The 19,654-nt window shown below is 38.5% G+C and overlaps 1 protein-coding gene across 7 annotated transcripts in view; it reads left to right on the plus strand.

The window, feature by feature from the left end:
- IMMP2L (inner mitochondrial membrane peptidase subunit 2) overlaps positions 1–19,654 on the plus strand; it is a 1,220,903-nt gene that overhangs the window by 882,317 nt on the left and 318,932 nt on the right. For 6 of the 7 annotated variants that reach the window (XM_032483681.1, XM_032483675.1, XM_032483685.1 and 3 more), the window contains one exon: positions 3,556–3,634. In XM_032483681.1, coding sequence (XP_032339572.1) covers positions 3,556–3,634 — 79 coding nt within the window. Of the gene's footprint in view, positions 1–3,555; positions 3,635–7,005; positions 7,361–19,654 lie in introns of those variants that run through there. The other variant, XM_032483683.1, reaches the window with a different exon arrangement.

Below are 19,654 nucleotides of genomic sequence, written 5' to 3' on the forward strand. Positions count from 1 at the left end.
TTATCAGAATGTTTTTCAGTCTCTCTACTTAGACAGTGTTTATGAACTATTCATAAAATATGCATTTACTGTAAACAGGTATTTTGTTGCCCATTTATGCTAGGAGCCAATTTCCTGGAATGGGCTGGAATGAACCCCTTTGTACTGTTTCTGCATGATCCCAAATTGAAGATCAATATGAAAGAAGTTCTCAAATGTCACTGGACTGGATGCTAAATGTACTCCGTTGTGAAGTGAACCCGAGAGTACAGCCACTTAAGATATTGTTCCATGTCATTTAGGTCAGACAATAGATGCAGAAAAGAAAATGCAGGTGAAGGATTTTTTTTTTTTTAAAGCCAAGCCTTTGAAATATGGCTCAGAAAACTTGGGTGAGGATGTGTGAATTTCAGGCACTCTGGGAAGAGGTGCAAATTAAAATCTAGCTGGTAATTCCCTTCAGAACAGGTTGTTCCTTCCTCTTGAAAAACACAAAGAAGAAATCATGCACCAAGTAAAGCCAAATCCCTTTAAAGCTTCTCTTAGTAGTAGGTTCATTTATTTTTCCCCTGAGCAAGCATCACTGGATTCAAATAAAAGGCTTGAGGCATGTTTGGTAGAGAATAATAAATGATGAAGAATCTATCTGGTAAAGTCACAGTGGAAAATCAGAATGGTAAGGTTACTTTTACAAACATTTATTTAATAAGGACATGCACAGAAACCTGAAGGCGAAAAAAAGGTTGATGGGAAACAATTATGATATACCTAGGGGGCATCTTTCAATGTCTATTTCAAACTGATGGGAACTGGAGAAAAAAAAATGGCAAATGAAATCCTCATCAGTCAATCATGAGAAACATGAAAAGGAGCAACTTGAAAATATCACTCATCTTCTCCACGCAGAGAGAAGGGGAAATCTCCTTTGTAGAGTTTTATCTTCAGTCATGGCAATAAATTTAGAATAACTGAAAAGAAAACAGCAACTGTTCCAGACTGAACACAGCCCAACACATCCACCTGTTACCTATCTCTAGTTTCTTTAAAAAAAGAAATTGATAGTAATTCAACCATTTCATCTATTTCAGACATGATTAAATATATAAAGAATTAAAATTGCCTTGTAATGGAAGAAGTGTACATGTCCACAGTTGAGTCTCATTAAGCAATAATGGAGTATGTGTGTGTGAATTACCATCTTCTTTTATTTATATTTATGTGCCTCTTAAATTATGGGAGAAAATGCTGCAGAACTGACTCATGACATCAGGCTTATTCTCACATAGCCAAGTTTAGAGAGCAGGTAGAAGATTCTAAATGCTAAAAAGCTTTTCTGCAGCATCAGTGGCAATTCCAGAAGCCTGTAATTTTTGAAGCATTCGTTGTCCAACCCAAAGGGCATGAAGTGGCAAATTTTGAAACAGCAGCACATTAAAATATTTTTTCAAAGCACAGCCTCTTCCTGAGTGGCACTATGCATAGAAACTGATCTTTCTTTCACTCAACATCATGGGCTTGAGGCAAGAGAGGAAGAGATGATGGAGAAGTCTTCAAATAGCTACCATGAGATCCAGCACGGTGCAGACATGATCTCCTTGAATACTTGAAACACCCTGAGTCAGATGCGCTCACCATTTTACAGATGAGTACTAAGGTTAAGTCATTCTACACCAAGTCGACCCACTTGGTAAACGGTGGGCTGGGAGTAAAGCACTGAGCAGTGTCAGCAGTTGTAGGAGATGCTCAACAAATGTTTGGGGAATTATAATTGAATAGAGAGCTGATTAGATCAAGAATTTCCAAACTGTGCTCCATGGAACTCTAGGCATTCTTTAGAGCTTGTCTGGTGTGGGGAGAGGGGCTGTGATTGCAGGGAGGGAGTGCTGACTGGGCAGGAATTCTGATCTCCACCATCACTGGAACCACAGCCACCCTGTGTCAGTTGAAGTGCTTCTTCCTTTTTTCTTTTTTTAATTGAACTTCCACATAGCATTTTATTTGAGCAAAGGAATGTATAGATTAAAAATCTTTAAAACTACTGGAGTAGAGGATCACACTTTCACTTCCAAATTTATATCGTTTTCCACTTTCCTAAATTCCATAACTTGGATCTAAGTAATCAGATATATGCAGAGCACACGTGAAGCTGTGGAAAACTGGTGTTGGTGGGGGTGGTGTACTTCATTGGTGCAATGTGTTCCAGAATCTCGTGAAAGAAAATTGTGGAATAATCCAATACGTCAAACTCATGAGGTTCTAGAATGTGGTCCTTTGGGAAATATTTCCTCATCTGCTTTTCAGGAATGTTGAAAGGTCATCCTGACTGAGAGAAGGCATGAGTCACCCCCAGTTTGGGGTTAACTACTGTGAGTTTTCCTGTCAATCACGGACAACAATAAACTGTACTGGAGATTACTCTCTGAGGAGGTAATTCCTAGGATCCTTTGTTTCTGTAGGAGGTTGAAATCACCTCTAAGGGAATAGTCTTCAGAAGCAACTACCCCCATGTGTTAAGAGCAGGAGAGGGAAAAAACTAGCATTAGCCAGATCATGTGGAAATGTTGACCTTCTTTTACATTTTAAAAAAATTATTTAGTTTTTACTGAAGTATAGTTGATTTACAAAGTTGTGTTAGAGGAAAGGGGGGGATAAATTGGGAGTTTAGGATTTGCAGATATTAACTACTATACATAAAATAGATAAACAGTAACTTTCTACTGTATAGCACGGGGAACTATTCAGTATCTTATACTAACCTATAATGGAAAATAAGCTAAAAAAGAATATATATATATATACATACATATATGTATACATATAACTGAATCCCTTTGCTATACACATGAAACAACACAACATTGTAAATTAACTTGACCTTCCTTTAATATTAGTGACTTGGAAGTATGCAGAACTGATCAATCATAAACACAAGGAAAGCACAGAACATGGCTGGAGTTTGATGGAGGTTCAAACTGGAGTTACCCTGCCCCTATGCCAATCTCAGTTGCACTGGAAGTAGGAACCCCTCCTTCTTCTCCCTGCATATCTTATGGCTGTGGCATTCAGAGGCAAACATCTGGCAAATGAAGTGAATAGTAATTAGAAGCAAAGTCAATTGTGGCTGCATCCACTCCACAAGATCAGAGGCAGAGGGAGTTCATTAAAAGGTGTTTAACACAGAAAAAGAATAAAGTCACGAAGGAGAAATGTTTGAGTCAGAGCTCGCAGGGGTGCTTCTGAGCACTGGACATGGGTGGATTCACCCTCTGAGTCAGGTCAGGGCAGTTCGGCCAATCACATCTGAACTGGCCTGAAATCAGGCTGTTTCACATCTGTGGTTTGCTTGTTATCAGCGCTGTCTGAAGGGAGCTGAGGACTGGCTCCATGTGATGTTTCCCCTTCTGGGTCTTGTATGTACACATTTGTCCTGAGACAGGGCACCCTCCGTGCCTTAGGCGCAGTTGCTCTTGCTGTTCTCACTCTCCCCTTAGGGCGGTTGGGCTAGGATGCTCCTCAGAGGGAGGTGTTGAATGAAGAATCGTCCATGAGATGTCTGTATCTTTGACTTTGTTCTAGGCCAGAAGCACTACTGTCACCCACGTTTTACAGAAGAGTAATCATACAGAGGTTGGCTGTCTGCAAGCTCTCACACAAGGTAAGTGATAAAGCTGGGATTTGAATTGTTATGTTTGACTCCAGGACTTAGGTCTCTGATGACTTTGAAAACAGTTTCGTCTGACACCATATTGCCTCTCTCTTGTTAAAGTCTTGAATATGGTGATGCTTCTAGATGGTGTGGGAAGCCACTGAGCCCAGAGATATAAAGGCCCACCTTCAAAGCGGAACATTTTATGGAAATGATTTGTGCTAATGGAGCACAAGCAAGCTCATACTGGCAAACTCGCCAGCAGAGAGTGAACAGTATAGTATCACATGGTGGTTGAGAGCACAGGCTGTAGAATCATCCAGACCTGAGCTCAGGTCCTGGTTCTGATGTTTACGCATTGATCTTGATAGAGTTAATTTCGTCATCTATGAAAACTTTATGGGATTGCTAGTAAGAATGGACTGAATAAGTGATGTAAAACGTTTGCATGGTGCCTAGTACATAATAAGAGCTTTATAAAATGCCAGCTATTATTATTAATGTTGCTATTATTGCATTTGCAACCATGTCTCAATATCACGCTTTATTACTTTTCTAGCAAACACAAGTTTTGCCTATTCAATTCTTTCCCATTATGCCATGGGATACAACAGGGATCTGAAATGCATTTACAAATGATCTCTTCTCACTAGAGAACTCTGAATAGAACATTAGTGAATTAGTTAGTCACCATTATATATACTTGCATGTGCCAAAGATTCTAGCATAAGACAAAACTGAACAAGTCATTTTTAAAAAGATAATTAGTAATGCTAATTTCCCTAGGAGGGATAATGGCAGTGTGTTCATGTGGAGAATGTCCTGTCTTAGGAGATGCACATTGAAGTATTTAGGGATGAAGTGTGGAGACGCCTGTAACCTCCTCTCAGAATGTAATTCTCAGTGGGACCCTCATTTCTGCACATCTTGCGAGCCTGGAAACTAACAGGTTTTTTCTGCATTATCTTTGCAAGGATGCTTGTATAGTGAATAGCCTTGAAAGACAGACAGTATCTCCCTCTGGGACAAAAATTAAGCAGATTTTCTTGCAGTCCCCTTATCAAAGTCTGATGCTCTTCAGCTGTGACACAAACCTATCACATGCCTAACATCCACCTGGACCTGCCTCTGCACCACTCCCGTAGCACCTGGGAACAAGGGACCCAATGTAAACAAAAAGCTCATAGTGCCTGTTGAGCTGTGAGTTATAACATTTTGGTTTCTGACCCAGAAGTCATATGTCTTATGCCAACACAACATCTATGAAACTCAAGCAGGCTATCTTGTTGGTTTTCAAATATTCTTCACAGTCCTTGACCTCTGTTTTCATGCATTTGAGCCTGTGAAATAACACGTGTGTCTATGTGTGCATACCGAGACCATAAAAGTCAAGGGATGCATTTGTCTTAAGAACATAGGCATATTAACCTCAACTACAAATCACTGAACTCTCCACTCTAGCACATGGTCCCAAGTGAAAATTGAAAGAAACCAGATGTTCCCTGGAGCTGTTTGGTTATGCAGGCATGGACGAACTCTTGGAGAGATCTCCAGCTGTTGCTTCAAATATGAAAGTAAGAGAAGATGTACTCAAAAGGGGCTGCAGGGGATCTGAAGTGGCATTCATATCTGCCTCAACACGTAGAAAACACTCAGATAAACACGGAGGTAGTGAGGCACGTTATTTGCTTACTGCTTTATTTACTCTTTTAGCCTATACACATGTTCACCAGTGCTACTCAGACACCTGTTAAGGATCTACTTTGTGCCAGGTGTCACAATGTCTTGCAGTAGCACTGTGATAGGTGGGTGGGAATTGTTATTAAACTTCTTTTTTTTTTTTTTGGCAGAAGAGGATAATGAAGCAACACAAAGTTTAAGGATTTGCCTGACACTCAGCATGACAGGGCTAGAATGTAAATTATAATCAAATCTTGACAGCTTCTAGTATGCCATGAATTTTATGTTCTAATCCATATATCAACAAAGTTATTAGGGTCAACTTTATACTCTCCATATGAATTAGAAAAAATTAACATGGAAAAGGTTATTGATATAAAATCCATAATCTACTATTTTAAAAAATACATCATTTCACTTTATATATGAATATTTAAATGCTGGTTTAATAATGATTTCTCACCTGGTTTGGACAATCTAGGTATGTTTTCATTATTTAACACTTATTTTGAAGACTTTGTTAAAATATTCAGTCTTCATTGACTAGCACATTAAGCTTGGGGAAGTATGTCTACAATTCTCAATCTATAATGATATGACTGGATTCAGAAGTGTCTTTAAAATATGAATTTAAGTAAAACTTCCAGGTATGAAATGACTAGCTATGGTTATAATCTTTCAATCAGTTGATTTGGGAAACTCCAAAGACAGACAAATTAAACGTATACCCCAATCATTTTGTGGGCACTATGCCATCTTCCTAGAATACATATGTAAACATTTAGTCAATACAATCTTTAAGCATGTTCACCTGTCACTGAATACTAATCTTCATAATCAGATTTTTGTCCATATGTGAAATGTGGCTATTGGTTATGAAGTACGTTCAAGCTGATCCTGGATTTACTCATAGATTGCCTTAGATTTGAAAATGTGTGATCAGCTATTGAGCCATTTGAATCCTCTGAGTTGATCACAATAGGGCAAACTGTCTTAAAAAGATAGAATTTGCTGTATAATTTCTGATAGTTTTTTCCATCACAAGACAAAAAAATCTTAATAGTTTTTTTATGGTATTTCATTATATCTAAAGCAGTTAAGGGTACACGGCCCAAAATGAATCTAAGGTGAGAAAGAAGCCAACAAGCTATGAAATACACTCAAGAATTGTGTTTATGCATAAAGAAAAAGAGACAGGGTTGGGGGAGGAAAAGGGAAGGAGGGAGGGAGGGGAAGGGGGGATGGGAGAGAGGCAGAAGGGGAGAGAAGGTACAGAGGGAGGGAGGGACAATCTCTTGAAATGACCTAACTCAACCTAACTCAATCTAATTCAGCCTAACAGAATGACTGAAGAATTAAAAAATGATCCTGTTATGCTGGGAAGAGTTATAAATGAGTTCTCTGATTTTTGTATCAAAATGTGTAACACTCAATAGATAAATAAGGTATACGTAAAGAGTATTAAAAAAAAAAAACAAACCACTCCTTCCTCTTACAAGACTAATGGGCAGAAAATAATTTTGTTCAACCTGAATACAGATGGATGTGCACAGTGGTCTTCATGACCATTCTGGACTTTTTTTATGACGGTAAAACTCCGAATCAAGTCTCTAATCCACTCTAGACTTGAGACATTTTATCTGAGGAATTAAACAAGAGGATTTTTATTTCGAGTTCCTTCTTGTTCTGATATTTTGTAGTTCCATGAAGGCACCCAGAAGTCAACCTTTTCAGATGCCAGGAATCTTGGAATTATGAGGAAAGATGTCATCTAAACATTACTTGTGCTCTTTCAAATTTTGTAAGTTCTCCTCTCATTTTGCAAATTAGCCTGAATCCATAGGTGTGATTAAAATTTTTTTGTTTTTATTTTGATCTGGGAATTGTATCATTTGCTATTACTCCAACTTGGGATATACTACACTCATAAATATGCTGGATAAATATTTACTCAAATGCTGGTTTGAAAATGTTGGCTCTGCCATGTTCAACAGTTTTCTTCGTGTTTGTCAGTGAGTTATGATCTGCCCTATTTTTCTTATCTGAGTATCTATGGAAATAGAAAATAAAGGAAGGTAAAGATCTTTTTGAAATGGTTCTGGTTAAATAATGTAACAGTAGAATATAGTTTAGGAAATGTTTTTCTTATATATACAAAACATTACAGAATGTCATAATAGGGAATGATACAGAAATTTAACAGAGATACAAATAGCACTAGCACCAATGAGCAAATTTGTCTTCTCCATTCTATGCCTTCTACCATTAAGGGGACCATTCCCAGCGTCAGATACATATTAAAGCTCAGTGAATGTTTGCTGAATAAGTAATGATCTCTCTCTTTCTATTGTTTTATAGATATGGCTATGGAAGTAAATAGACTGCATCATTTGCTAATTTATGGCAAATCCAAAATTAGAAATTAGGCCTCTGACTCATAGTCTAGTTGTACTTTTTTATATTAGACCAAAAAAAGAATGTTAATGTTGGTTAGATATGTAACAAAGAAGAATTTAGATATATGAGAATTTCTACTTAGAAGCTGATGGCTTTTGAAAGTCATTACTCAGTTGCCGGTGTAGCCAAGAACCCCTTTGCTCCGCCTTTGTGGAGCATAGCAAAGTGGTCAGGGATTAAATGAACTGAATGACTAGTTCTCAGTACTGCTGCTTCTCTGCTTTCTGTGTTCTATGGGGGTGCAGCCTGTGTGTTTTGGTTGAGAGTCCTGGGTTTTAGTAGGGGCTTTAAAATCCAGTAGTATTCTAAAATTCTGTGTGATCTGGTGGATCTTTTCTAGAACTTCAGAATTGGAAACTAATTAGAAATTAGCTTATTTAACATCTCACTTAACACAAGACTCTTCCGTGCACCAGCTCCTACAGAGAGGCACCCAGATGGAGCTGGAACTCCTGCTGTTAACAGTTTGTACTACTTCAAACTGTACAAGGCAGCTTGAAGTAGGGGAAAGAACTCAAGGCTTTGAAACGAAAAGATATGAGTGGCTATGGTAAATGTTCTTAACTTTCTGAGCCTCCTTAGTTTTTAAAATGTAGATACTATTATCTGCCTTGTAGGTTATTATGAAGATTAAACAAAATAAACTCTATAAAGCTTTCTCACACACTAGGCCATCAGAAATACTCATTTCCTCCATAGATGTCTTATCAACAAATTTGGATAAAATTCACTTCCTAGATGTATTAGTTTCCCAGGGCTGCTATAACAAATTGCCACAAACTTAACAGAAATTTATTCTTTCACAGTTCTGAAGTCCAGAAGTTCCAAATCGAGGTGTTGATAGGATCATGTCCTCCCTAAAGGTTTTAGGGGAGAATTCTCTCTTGTCTCCCTCCTGGCTTCCTGTGGTTGCTGACAATCCTTGGCACCCCTTGATGTATAGAGGCATCACTCCAGTCTCTGCCTCCATCACCATATGGCATTATCCCTGTGTGTCTCTGATTCAGATTTCCTTTTTCTTACAAAGACACCAGTCATACTGGATTTAAGGCTGACCCAACATGAACTCATCTTAACTTGATTACATCTGCAAAGACCCTATTTCCAAACAGTGTCTCATTCACAGGTTCTAGGCAGACATGAATTTTGGAGGAGGACATTATTCAATCCAGGACAGTAGAATTGTTGAGACAAGTAAATGAAATACTGCACAAACTGTGAAGTACAAGTTGATTCCATTTCTCAAATTTCCAATTGTTAACTTTTATGTCTATCTATGACAACAGGTTAGTCATTTGAGAAATAATTACTTTCAAACATGGTAAAAATATATATATATATTAGATAGATGAGAAATGAGATCAGTCCTACCCCTAAATAGTAAAGCTATAAAATAATACAAAAGAGTTATGTCTGGCATGACATTTCATTATATAAAATTAACCCATTTGAGAAAATCTACAGTCATGGGATGGATGAGACAGGAATTACAAGGCGCTGGACATCAATTTTAATTTTCCATTAGCTTATGCTGATGATTAATTTATGTTGATGGGAAGGTTACCATGCCCCTGAGCCAAAGCTTAACAGTCCACTTACAGTTTTCTAACAGAAACTTCTGAGGAATGATTAATTCTATCACGTTGCAAAAGCAGGGATAGATTTAGTTCAATAATTATTCACACTCAAATATTTAAATGAAAATGTATGGCATCAGTCATTCTTTATAATTCTTAGGTTGGGTTATACAAACCTTAGGGTGTTTCTCTTGTGCTTAAATCCTGAGCATTGTAAGCGTCAGCATTTAAGTTACTATTAGCAGAACAGCTGACTTGGGTGAAGTAGTTTCTTCATAGTAACCTGTACCCAATCAATCAATGTCACTTGAATTGCTGCATTTGGACTCCCAAGAGCCTATGATTTTCACTGAGTGGTGCTGTGTAAAATACACCTCAAATACTATGATCAACCCTGGGAGCACAAAAAGACTTCTTTCACAAAGACAAGACGTGACGATAAGAGTACTTCATGCTTCCTGCGTAGAAATAGAAAAATCCATAAAGACCAGTCAAAGGCCTACTTCCTACCATGAGCTATGCTACTTATGCTTTGAACAAAGACACATTTGGGCTGTATTTCTGACACAAATAGCCAATTAGAACACAAGGTCTTTTTTTAATTACCTAAAAGGAGAGTGGGGAAGACACCTAAAAATTTCTTAATATTTTAAAACTTTTATCCTCTAGGATAAAAAAATAGAACCTCTCAAGGTTCACAAATCCCTTTCTAGAATCAAGCCGTCAGGCTTGCAAAGCTACAGTAACTTCAGTGCATTCATAACGCATTCACGTGTCACTGTCCCGCCTAGCGGTCTCATCACTTTCACCTGAAACCCCTGCACTGCGTTGCCTTCCTAATTGTTCTCCCTGCCAGGGTCTTGTCTTTTCCTTAGCCCACCCTGCCCCACATCACAGGTTGGTCTTCCTACAACATATCTTTGCTCGTGCCGTGTCTTTGAGGGAAAATTTGCATGTGCTATCACTGCAGTCACAACACCATTGCCTCATTCCCACTCATCTGAGATCTGAACTCAGCCACTTTCTCCAGTTTTACTTCCCAAGCCTCCCCCTCAAGATCCTACACCTCAGGTGATCTAGATTCTTCTCTGTTGTATGGAGCTAGTCAGCACTTCCCACTCTCTCTGCCTCTGCTCACATCATTCCACTTGAGTTGGCCTTTCCCCATCCAAACCTTTTCAGACTCACTCAAATGTCTCTTCCTTCATGAAACTTCCCTGATTAAACCCCAGCCCCCTTTTCACAATTCCTTCCCAATTACTAGATGTATCTCTAATAGCATTTAGCACATTCTGGCTTATCTTAACTTATTTTTCTCCCTTACTGATCCTATTTGTACAGTCCATGAGAAGAGGAGTCATGTGTTCATTGTATATAAATCATTGCCAGCAACTAGCATAACACCTTTATGGATTAAGTCAAATGCGTTTTTCATGTAAATTTTTCTGAAAATTCCATGGAAGATTATCATTTCAGACAGAAACTAATTTAAGACTACTTCACAGATAACCAGATGAGGATGGCAGAATTAAAAGAAGAGGAATTTGGCATTGTTACAAACGTAGTTCTCAGGAGATAGACGAAGAGAAATTATATATAGTAGCTTCTTCCCTAAATACTGTGTGAGGACTTTCCCTAAAATAAAATCTGTATGTTCTACCTCCGCTAAATAATAACAGCTCATATTTATTCATTTTCTTTACATTCAGGATTTTCTTTGGTAGATTTTGCTATAATCCTAAAATACAAAATGAAGGTGAGATTTGGAAATTTTTGGTATTTTTAAATTTAGCTGATTGGTGTTATCACAATCTGACTTTCAGAGGGGAAAGAAAAGGAGTTTACTTTAGAGACCATTCCTAAAAAGATGATATAAAAGAAATAAGAGTAACCAATCTTTCTCCCATTGCTTATTCATAAGGCAGAGAGAAGACTCTAAAATAAAGCTAGAGTTACTGCAATGCCTTCAAAGGGTGCTGGAATGTTTGAAGACAGTCCCTATAAAATAGAAGTTGCATTTCTCTTCCCCTGGCCTTCATTCAAGCACTTCTCATTTTGTTGGGCTCTCTTTTCAGCTAAGCCTCCTGATGGTAGAAAACACAACTTTACATTCTGCCAGTGGAATTGCTTGGCACTGGAATTCTGGCGGGATGCTCCCCTATGAGAAATTCACATTTAGTACGTATTGTTGAGTGTCTTCCTGTGTATTTAGATAAAGCTTTTATTTCATGATTTCTTAGTTCCTCTTCTTTATGAAATCCAGGTAGTGTAAATCAGCTCTTTTGACTTGTACATATTAATTAGAGCAGTAGTTAAGAAAGGGTATTAATGAAATCCTTCCTTCTATTAAAATGGAGGTCAAAAGTGGCATCTTACTACTCCACGGGGAGTTTAACCAAATTTAAATGAGTAGTGAGCTGTTTGTCAGACATTAGGCTCTGGAGAATAATTAAACTCCCATAAACTTTCTTGAAATAAAAACACATGACTATCTAGTAGGAAATGGACAGTGAAAATCTTTCTTAGATTTTAAACTATTAGATTATGTCTTAATGTTTGCCACTATTACTCACAAAAGTGGTTATTCATAAAAAAACCCTGCTCTCCTATTGCATCTTATACTACTCATTTGTTTTGAGGATTTTTTAAAAAATTTGGTTTTTCTTTGTTTTGGTATTTAGGTACATTGGATTCCTCCACTAGACATTAATGTCTGCCTATTTTAATTTCATATGTGTTTACTCACGGTACATAAGACTGTGAAATGTAGTATTTTCTGTCACCTAGATTTCTCCCCCAGGACCAAAATATGAAAGACCTTTCCATGCCCAGTTTTTATTAATATCTTGTATAAAAACATTTGTGGCATTTGATGAGATTTTCACGTATAATGAAGCTAAGAGGGACAAAAATCCATACAGTATTAGAAACAGGATTCAAAAGACCACGAAGCACTTAACTAAAACCCCAGTTCTAACAAAGTAAAGAAAAGTTAATTAGGTTAAAAGTACTTCAATTAAGTATTAAAAAATACTGCACAAATAGAGAAGAGGAGATATCCATTAAAAGTAATTCATATAAATACCAAATGAATAAAAACAATCTCAGAGATATTCCAAGCCCTTTAAGTTCAAGTAGTAATCAGATGCCCAAAGTCAAGAGTGACTTGACTCAAGTAACTCAAATACTGGTAGCTGCTCACGACAGCCACGTGACATCTCCAGTCTCATGTCAGTGAGGTGCCACATTACCCTGGATCAAAAACTGGGGTTTTAACTGACTCCAAGCAGAAAATGTGAAATGATTCCACAAAACAATTTGACTTAAAAGAACATTAACTAAAGAATAATGCCCAGCACTAGAGATAGCATTCTCCTCTGGTCATACCCCAAATGGGATTTTGCATAGATCTAGACACCATTTTTTGACTATCAACTCAATAAAGAATCTTAGGCTGAACATTCCTTCATCCCCTTTCCCAGTCCTTCACTTCTGTTTCTTGAGCTCACTTTAAAGAAACAGTGAGTACCTCTGATGACCTTGTCCCAGGTTTTCTTTTGAGAAGAATGCTAGAACACACAGTGAATTTGCCACAGGGGGACAGAGCATGCTGGACTTTGTAATTTACCGTAAAACAAATTTTTAAAAGAAGTTTTCTTATCTCAAGTGTTCCAAAGAACACACTCAGGGAAACACAGAACTAGACTTCTTCTCACCCAACATAAAATGAAATCCGAGTTCCTGTCCTGATCTCCTACAAGAAAATGTGAGGCATAGATGTGACCTATATAATCCGGTCCCGAGCTATCTTTTCATATTTATATCTTATCCCTCTCCTCGCTCTCTTTAATCTGGGTTCAGCAGTTCTTCTTAGTCTTCTTTACACATGCCAAGCATGTTTCTGCCTCTGACCCTCTGCCCTTGCTAGTCCCTCTATCAGGAACAGACATTTGTCCAGGTAGTGGCATGGCTCACTTCCCCACTTCCTTCCTGTCTCTGTCTAATTGTCGCCTCAGCAGAAGTACCTACCACAGCATCTAAAATATCTCCTCCAGTCATGTTCTTTCATACTGTTTACTTTTCTTCAAAGCACTTATCTCTATTTGAAAGCACTTTTCACTTAAGTGTTTATTGGTTGTGTCTCTGTTAGAATGTTGGCTTCATAAAGGCAGACTTTGCCCACTGTTGTACTCCCGGTTCCTGGGAAATGTGTGTCTTTGAAAATGTGTGTGTGTTCTTCAGCATCCTCATGTTTTCTCACGTTATGGACTCATGAAAATGCAATCCCAAATCAGCTTTTGGAGGAAAACACTGCTGCATAGTACTGAGCAGTTTCCTTAGCATAACATAATGCCCTCACTCATTCTGTTCCTCTTGTCTCTTTTGCTTTTCCTCCTCACATTTGCCTTGAGAATTTTCCCTCTTCAGCATTCAGCTTCAGCATCCTATCTTCCATGAAACCTTGCTGATGGCCCATACCATCAGGGTGGATGCGGGTTCTTTGTCCTGGCCTGTGTGATCATTCATCTTAAAACACCACATCTGAATGTGCTGTGTGGGCTTGATCACATGTCTGCACCACATGACTTGCCATTCCTTGAGGGCATTGACTGTACCTTTAGCATGCAGAAAAGTGCTTCTCTCAAAACTTTTTCCCCACCAACATCCTCATCTGACATACTGTGTTGAGTGGAACATTTTTGAAGCTGCCATCTTCTCTTTTCTACCAGACTTTGTAAGTTATTTCTTTGTCAAATGTGGTTTGTCCCATAGGGCCTTTCATGGTATAATCTTTCTTTTCTTCCTTTCCTTCCTTCTTTTCTTTCTTTTTTTTTTTTTTTTTTTTGCTATTTTATATCTTTGAGTAAAATGCATTTTGAATAATATGTTGTAATTATTGGACTGCTTTAACAACATTTTTATATGACTAATCTGTGTCATCTCTGGGGCTCATTTATAGCGGTGATTTCACCACCAAACCAGAGAAGCCCACAGTGTTAGGACCTAGAGATTCATCTATTTAGCTCACTTCTGTGATTTTTTTGTAAATGTCACAGGCTGGTCAGGTTACAAATTCTTCTACCCCTGCTATACTGCTTCCTCTCACAGCCTCTGCCAGTGTGGTTCCCTTTTCTGGAATGCTCGTTCCTCCCCGTCCCCTCCTATGGCACACACCTTCTCATCTTTCAGGCTCACAGAAGCCCCTGCTCTCTGTGACTATTCTGTTACAGGCATTCGTACCACCAAACACCTCTCCTTCTAGCATCTTTCACATTTCTTTTCCCTTTAGGTCATATGATTGTTTCTCCCCAAAGAATGAACTCCAAGAGGAAAGGAGCTATAATTGTTACTCATCTTGTATGATGCTGGGCACACAGTAGGCAGTCAATTAGTTAATAGATATTCTTAGGGTAAATGAATGGACACAGGCACAAAAGTACTTATAATCTAATCGAGTTTCCAATGTGCAATAAAAGGGCTGCTATGGAAAAAGCACATTTTTCAGTCGTCTCGAGAGGATCTGGTTTCTAAAAGAAACTTAAATTCTTACAGAGTTAAAAAAGGAGTAACTTTTTGAACCCAATCATTTTTAGAATGCTAGCCTAGGCTGTAAGTCAAAGGGAGAAAGCTTTCTGTTCACAAACCCCAAGGGGTTAAGGGCACGATCCAGGGAACCTGGAAGAAAAGTTTGCCACTGAAGCATGAAAAACCTGGTGTAAAAGGGCTTTCAATTCAGGTCCACTTCTTAGGAATTCTAAGTTTTACAGTCCTTGATCCTCTCTATATCAGATTACTTTGTAACTCAATTGTTCCCTCAACTCAACAGAATACGATTTTACTTCTTTTTAATTCAGTTGTTGAGTGAACTGAAAGATAGCTAATAAAGAGATTAATTAAAGTAAGATAGCCATGGTCAAGTTTGCTCTCTGCTGAGTGGATCGCCCTCATCTTAAATCTTCTTAAACCGCACACAATTAATTCAAAAGCCTGAGGGCACTTGCATGAAAAGGATAATGGGGTGAGGCTTTAAATGATAGAAAGTCCTTAAAGTCTCTCTGCTTTATTGGTTTATGTTAACACCTTACTCATTAATCTTGTGATGACTGAAGGTGTTTCTATTCACAGATATCAAATTGACTCAATCTATCCTATTTCGAGTTATTTTAAATTTTCAGTCACCACACAACTGATTGCACTGTAATCTAAATCTTAAAATGGCAGAAAGTTCCAGATTGGTCACTGCTTAATCCAGTGGAGAATACAGACATAACGAGTCTCAATGATATTTTCTAAATATTTTTGGAAAAGTAGATGGAGACATCAGTACAGATGCAAACACAGAAGAGTAATGTGTAAATTACCTATGTGTACAACTCTTACGAGGCGGATTTGTAAATCATCGCACATCTATGTAAGTGCTGTTCTCATCCAGTTTTTAAAATAATGTGTTCAGAGGCAAATTAATGACTGAGAAATGCTTGCATAATGTTAAGGAAAGGGGCAAGTGACAAAACTATATAAAGAGTATAAATCCACTTCGTTGGGAGGAACAGATACATATGTACACATACATGCGTGTGTGTGTATATGTATATGTGTGTATGTGTGTGTGTGTGTGTGTGTGTGTGTGTGTGTGTGTGTGTGTGTATGTATATAAAGCAGGATTAGAAGGTAGAAGAGAAGGAGGGGAATGGGAGGAAAGAAGAGAGAAAAAGCTAAAATGAAAATGGTAACCAAAATGGTAACACTGGTTAACGGTATGATGAAATTATAGGCATTTTTTCTTACATCTTTATGCTTTTTCCTGTATTTTCCCAAGTAGCCTGCATTCTTTTATGATGAGAAGAAATCAACATTTTAAAAGTTAGAATATACACTATGGCCTTCCAATGAAGAAGATGATCTTCAGAAATTTCTCACAGTTTGAGGGTGTTAGTTGTAGAGAAGCAGGAGGAAGAAAAGGATATTGCTCCCCAGAGTTTCTGCCACTCCTAAAACATGCACAGTGCCTCTCCCTTTCTCTCTCTCTCACAAACACACAAACTCACACAGTGATGTTGCTTGCTCTAGGCTCAGGGCCTTGACATCTAAAAGCTGTGCTGTACCAAAGCCAGTAACCGTAAAAGTCCAACCATGTGTTCTTAACCGCTGGTAACCTAGGACTGATACATTTTTCCAAACAAGCAAAAGGCCTCTTCATTTTTGAGGTGGCTTCTGGCAACCAAGGTGCTGTGGAGCCACCATCAATTGTGAATAAAGCAAAAGATAAGAGAGGGAATGCAAAAAGACTCACAGAGTAAGGCCTCTCCTATGATGGAGTCTCCATCTCTGGAAGATACATATTTCTTCCAGAGACTGCCATGCCCCTGGACCAGAGCAGTCAGCCTATATGAGGTAGCCTGACACTGTCACTGACACTGTTGGGGTTTACACAGAGAAACCTCTCACTCAGCCGCGTCCAAGAATCACACACGCTTTTTGGAGATCCATGATAAAGAAAGAAGGAAGAAGAAAAGTGATGCTGGGAACATTCTGCGGGATGGCCCACAGATCTGCAGGGCCCAGAGTGAGATGAAAATGTGGGGCTTCTTGTCCAAAAACCAGGAACAAAGTGCCATTGAAAGTTCTAAAACATAAATATTTTTTCTTTATTCTTCATCTTTTTCCTGACTTGTTATAGTTTTTATTTGCTATCAAATATCATTTGAAGCACAGAAGAATTTAAATTTTTGATTATTAGCATAAATTTTACCATTCTTGTTTGTATTGTGCAATGCCTGTTTTAAATGAAAATTTAAGAGCATTTAGCACAATTGCAGAATCACCAAAATTACACAATTGATATTCTGTAGCTTGTACATGCATATGTAATGTCATTCTTAGTGGAAATACTGCACAAAACTAACTCAACTGTTTTTATTTCACTTCTTGATAAGCACACTTTCTACCAATACTCTCTACTTGAAGCTTACCAGTAAGTTAGAAAGAATGAAAGGAAAAAGAACTATGGTTTTCCTGTTTCCTTTCCTTCTGTGTCACCATTTTCAGCATAAGCAGTTGGCTAAGGAAGTAACATGAGTAAGAAAGGATATGATACGATTCCTTGGTCACTGTACAAGAAACACACTCTTGGTGTTTCTCCTATACTACTCACACAGAACATGTCTGACACTTCTGAATGTGTCTATGTGTGGGGCGGGGGTGGTTTTCCACACCAACAATTCTCCAATACCAGCTGGATGTCCTCAAATGTAACTGAATTCTGACGCTATGTATCTGGTGATCCCACAGGGGCTCAGTTCCACAAGACCGCCCCAATCCTTCACTCTAGAAGCCAATTACAAGTTTCAGATTGTTACCTATGCTTCTGACTGATTGGCTATAAATTTGGGTTCCCATGACCCCCTCTTGGGCTTAATAATTTCCTAGAATGGCTCACAGAACTCAGAGAAACACGTTTACTAATTATGATTAAAAATATGATAAAGAATACAGATAAACATCTAGATGGAAGAGACACATAGGGCTAGGTCTGGAAGGGTCCCAGGGAAGGAGCTTCTGTCCCTGTGAGAAGGGGAGGGCCACTCTCCCAGCACATGGATATGCTTACCAGCCTGAAAGCTCTCTAAACCCATACCTGAGATTTTTACAGAAACTTCATCACAAAGGTATGATAGATCGTTAACTCAATTCTCAGCTCCTCTTCTCCTCTTGGAGGGTGAGAGGCAGAGCTGCACATTCCAAGCTTCTAAGCATGGACTGCTCTTTCTGGTGGCTAGCCCCTATCGTTAAGCTATCCAGGAGTCCACCAAGAGGTACTCCTTAGAACAAAAGACACTTCCATCACCCAGAAATTGCAAAGGATTTAAGAGCTCTGTGTCAGGAACTAGGATCAAAGACAAAATAGGAGAACAAAAAATGCTTCTAGTACTCTTACCACTTAGGAAATCATAAGGGTTTTAGGAGCTCTGTGCTAGGAACTGGAGGCAGAGACCAAATGACACCTTTTCTATTATTTCACAGTTGTTCGTATTTCTTAGAACACCACTGCCTTCTTTCTGCATTTGAAGCAAATTCTGGTTCAAATGGAGAGCACAGCACCCCAGGCTGTCAGCTCACCCACTTTCTCAGTTGTAGATACAATGTGCCAATCTTGCACTTACTTTTTGTTTTGCTGAACACCCATACTATGTGGACCCACCAGAATTCTGTGCTCACGGGGCATCACAAATACTATATGCAAATAAGGTGGTGAGAAAGGTGGGTAAACATTTTGTGCTACTCGCCTCTGCTCACACACATGTCCCGTTGTCCCATCGAATTTCACTTAGAAAATACAAGCTCAGAGGTAAAGTTGGTAAGAATTTCAAGACACTACCCAAGCATTAAATCCAAGGTAGGAACCTTCTGACTACTGGCCCCCTGTGGCTCCCAGGTGGTACATTTATGAAGCCAGCCCTGACATACTGCCTTGGCTTTTTGGCTGAAGCACTCTCCAGCACACGAAATAGCCTAGAACACCTGCTTATCTAATTAATGAAACTAAAATTCCCCAGACTCAGGGCAAAGAGCAGGATGTGGACACACTGAGTTCTACACAAAAAGAGATTAGGACAAACTCACTGAGTAAGAGCACTAACCATAGTGATTTGATATTCACATGACATTATCTGATTGACTGTTTTCACCAAAATTTACGGATAAAGCTGGTAGTGGAAGGGAGATTAGGAAGCAGCCAAGAAGGAAAGTGTGCTCATTGGTTATTTTAGATGCAGTTTCTGAGATTGACTGGGACACTAATTGGAGAATCATTAAACGAGAAGGCACAGTCTTACATATATCAAAGGTCTGTTTTCTTTCTGGTTGACAAAACGAACAATTCCAGGAATCATGCTAAACACTGTAATCTGATAATTAAGGAAGGGCTCAGTGGAGCAAGGAAAGGAAACAGGAAAATTTAATTTAGAAAGAAGCTGATGAAGAGCCAGGCACCAGCTGACATAAAATCAGCCGCTGAAGATGTTCTTAAAGAGAAACTGAAAATGCTCTTCATAAATAAGGTTTAGTGGCATCACAAAAAGAGGAGATTTTCTGTAAAATAATACTAAGGCTGTCAAGGCAATGTGTTTCTTAACCAAGCAAGTTAATACTGCTTCTGTCTACTGCTTGCTTCACAATGAGTGAGGTCAGCCTTATAATATGATCAAATCAAGTGCAGTTTAAGTGAAATGTTTATGCACATTCTTTCACCATTTACCATTTGCCATCAAGAGACTCTCATATCAATGCATCAGGGAAGCAAAATCAACCACAA

Source organism: Camelus ferus, chromosome 7 (assembly GCF_009834535.1).
Source record: "Camelus ferus isolate YT-003-E chromosome 7, BCGSAC_Cfer_1.0, whole genome shotgun sequence".
Taxonomy (NCBI): domain Eukaryota; kingdom Metazoa; phylum Chordata; class Mammalia; order Artiodactyla; family Camelidae; genus Camelus; species Camelus ferus.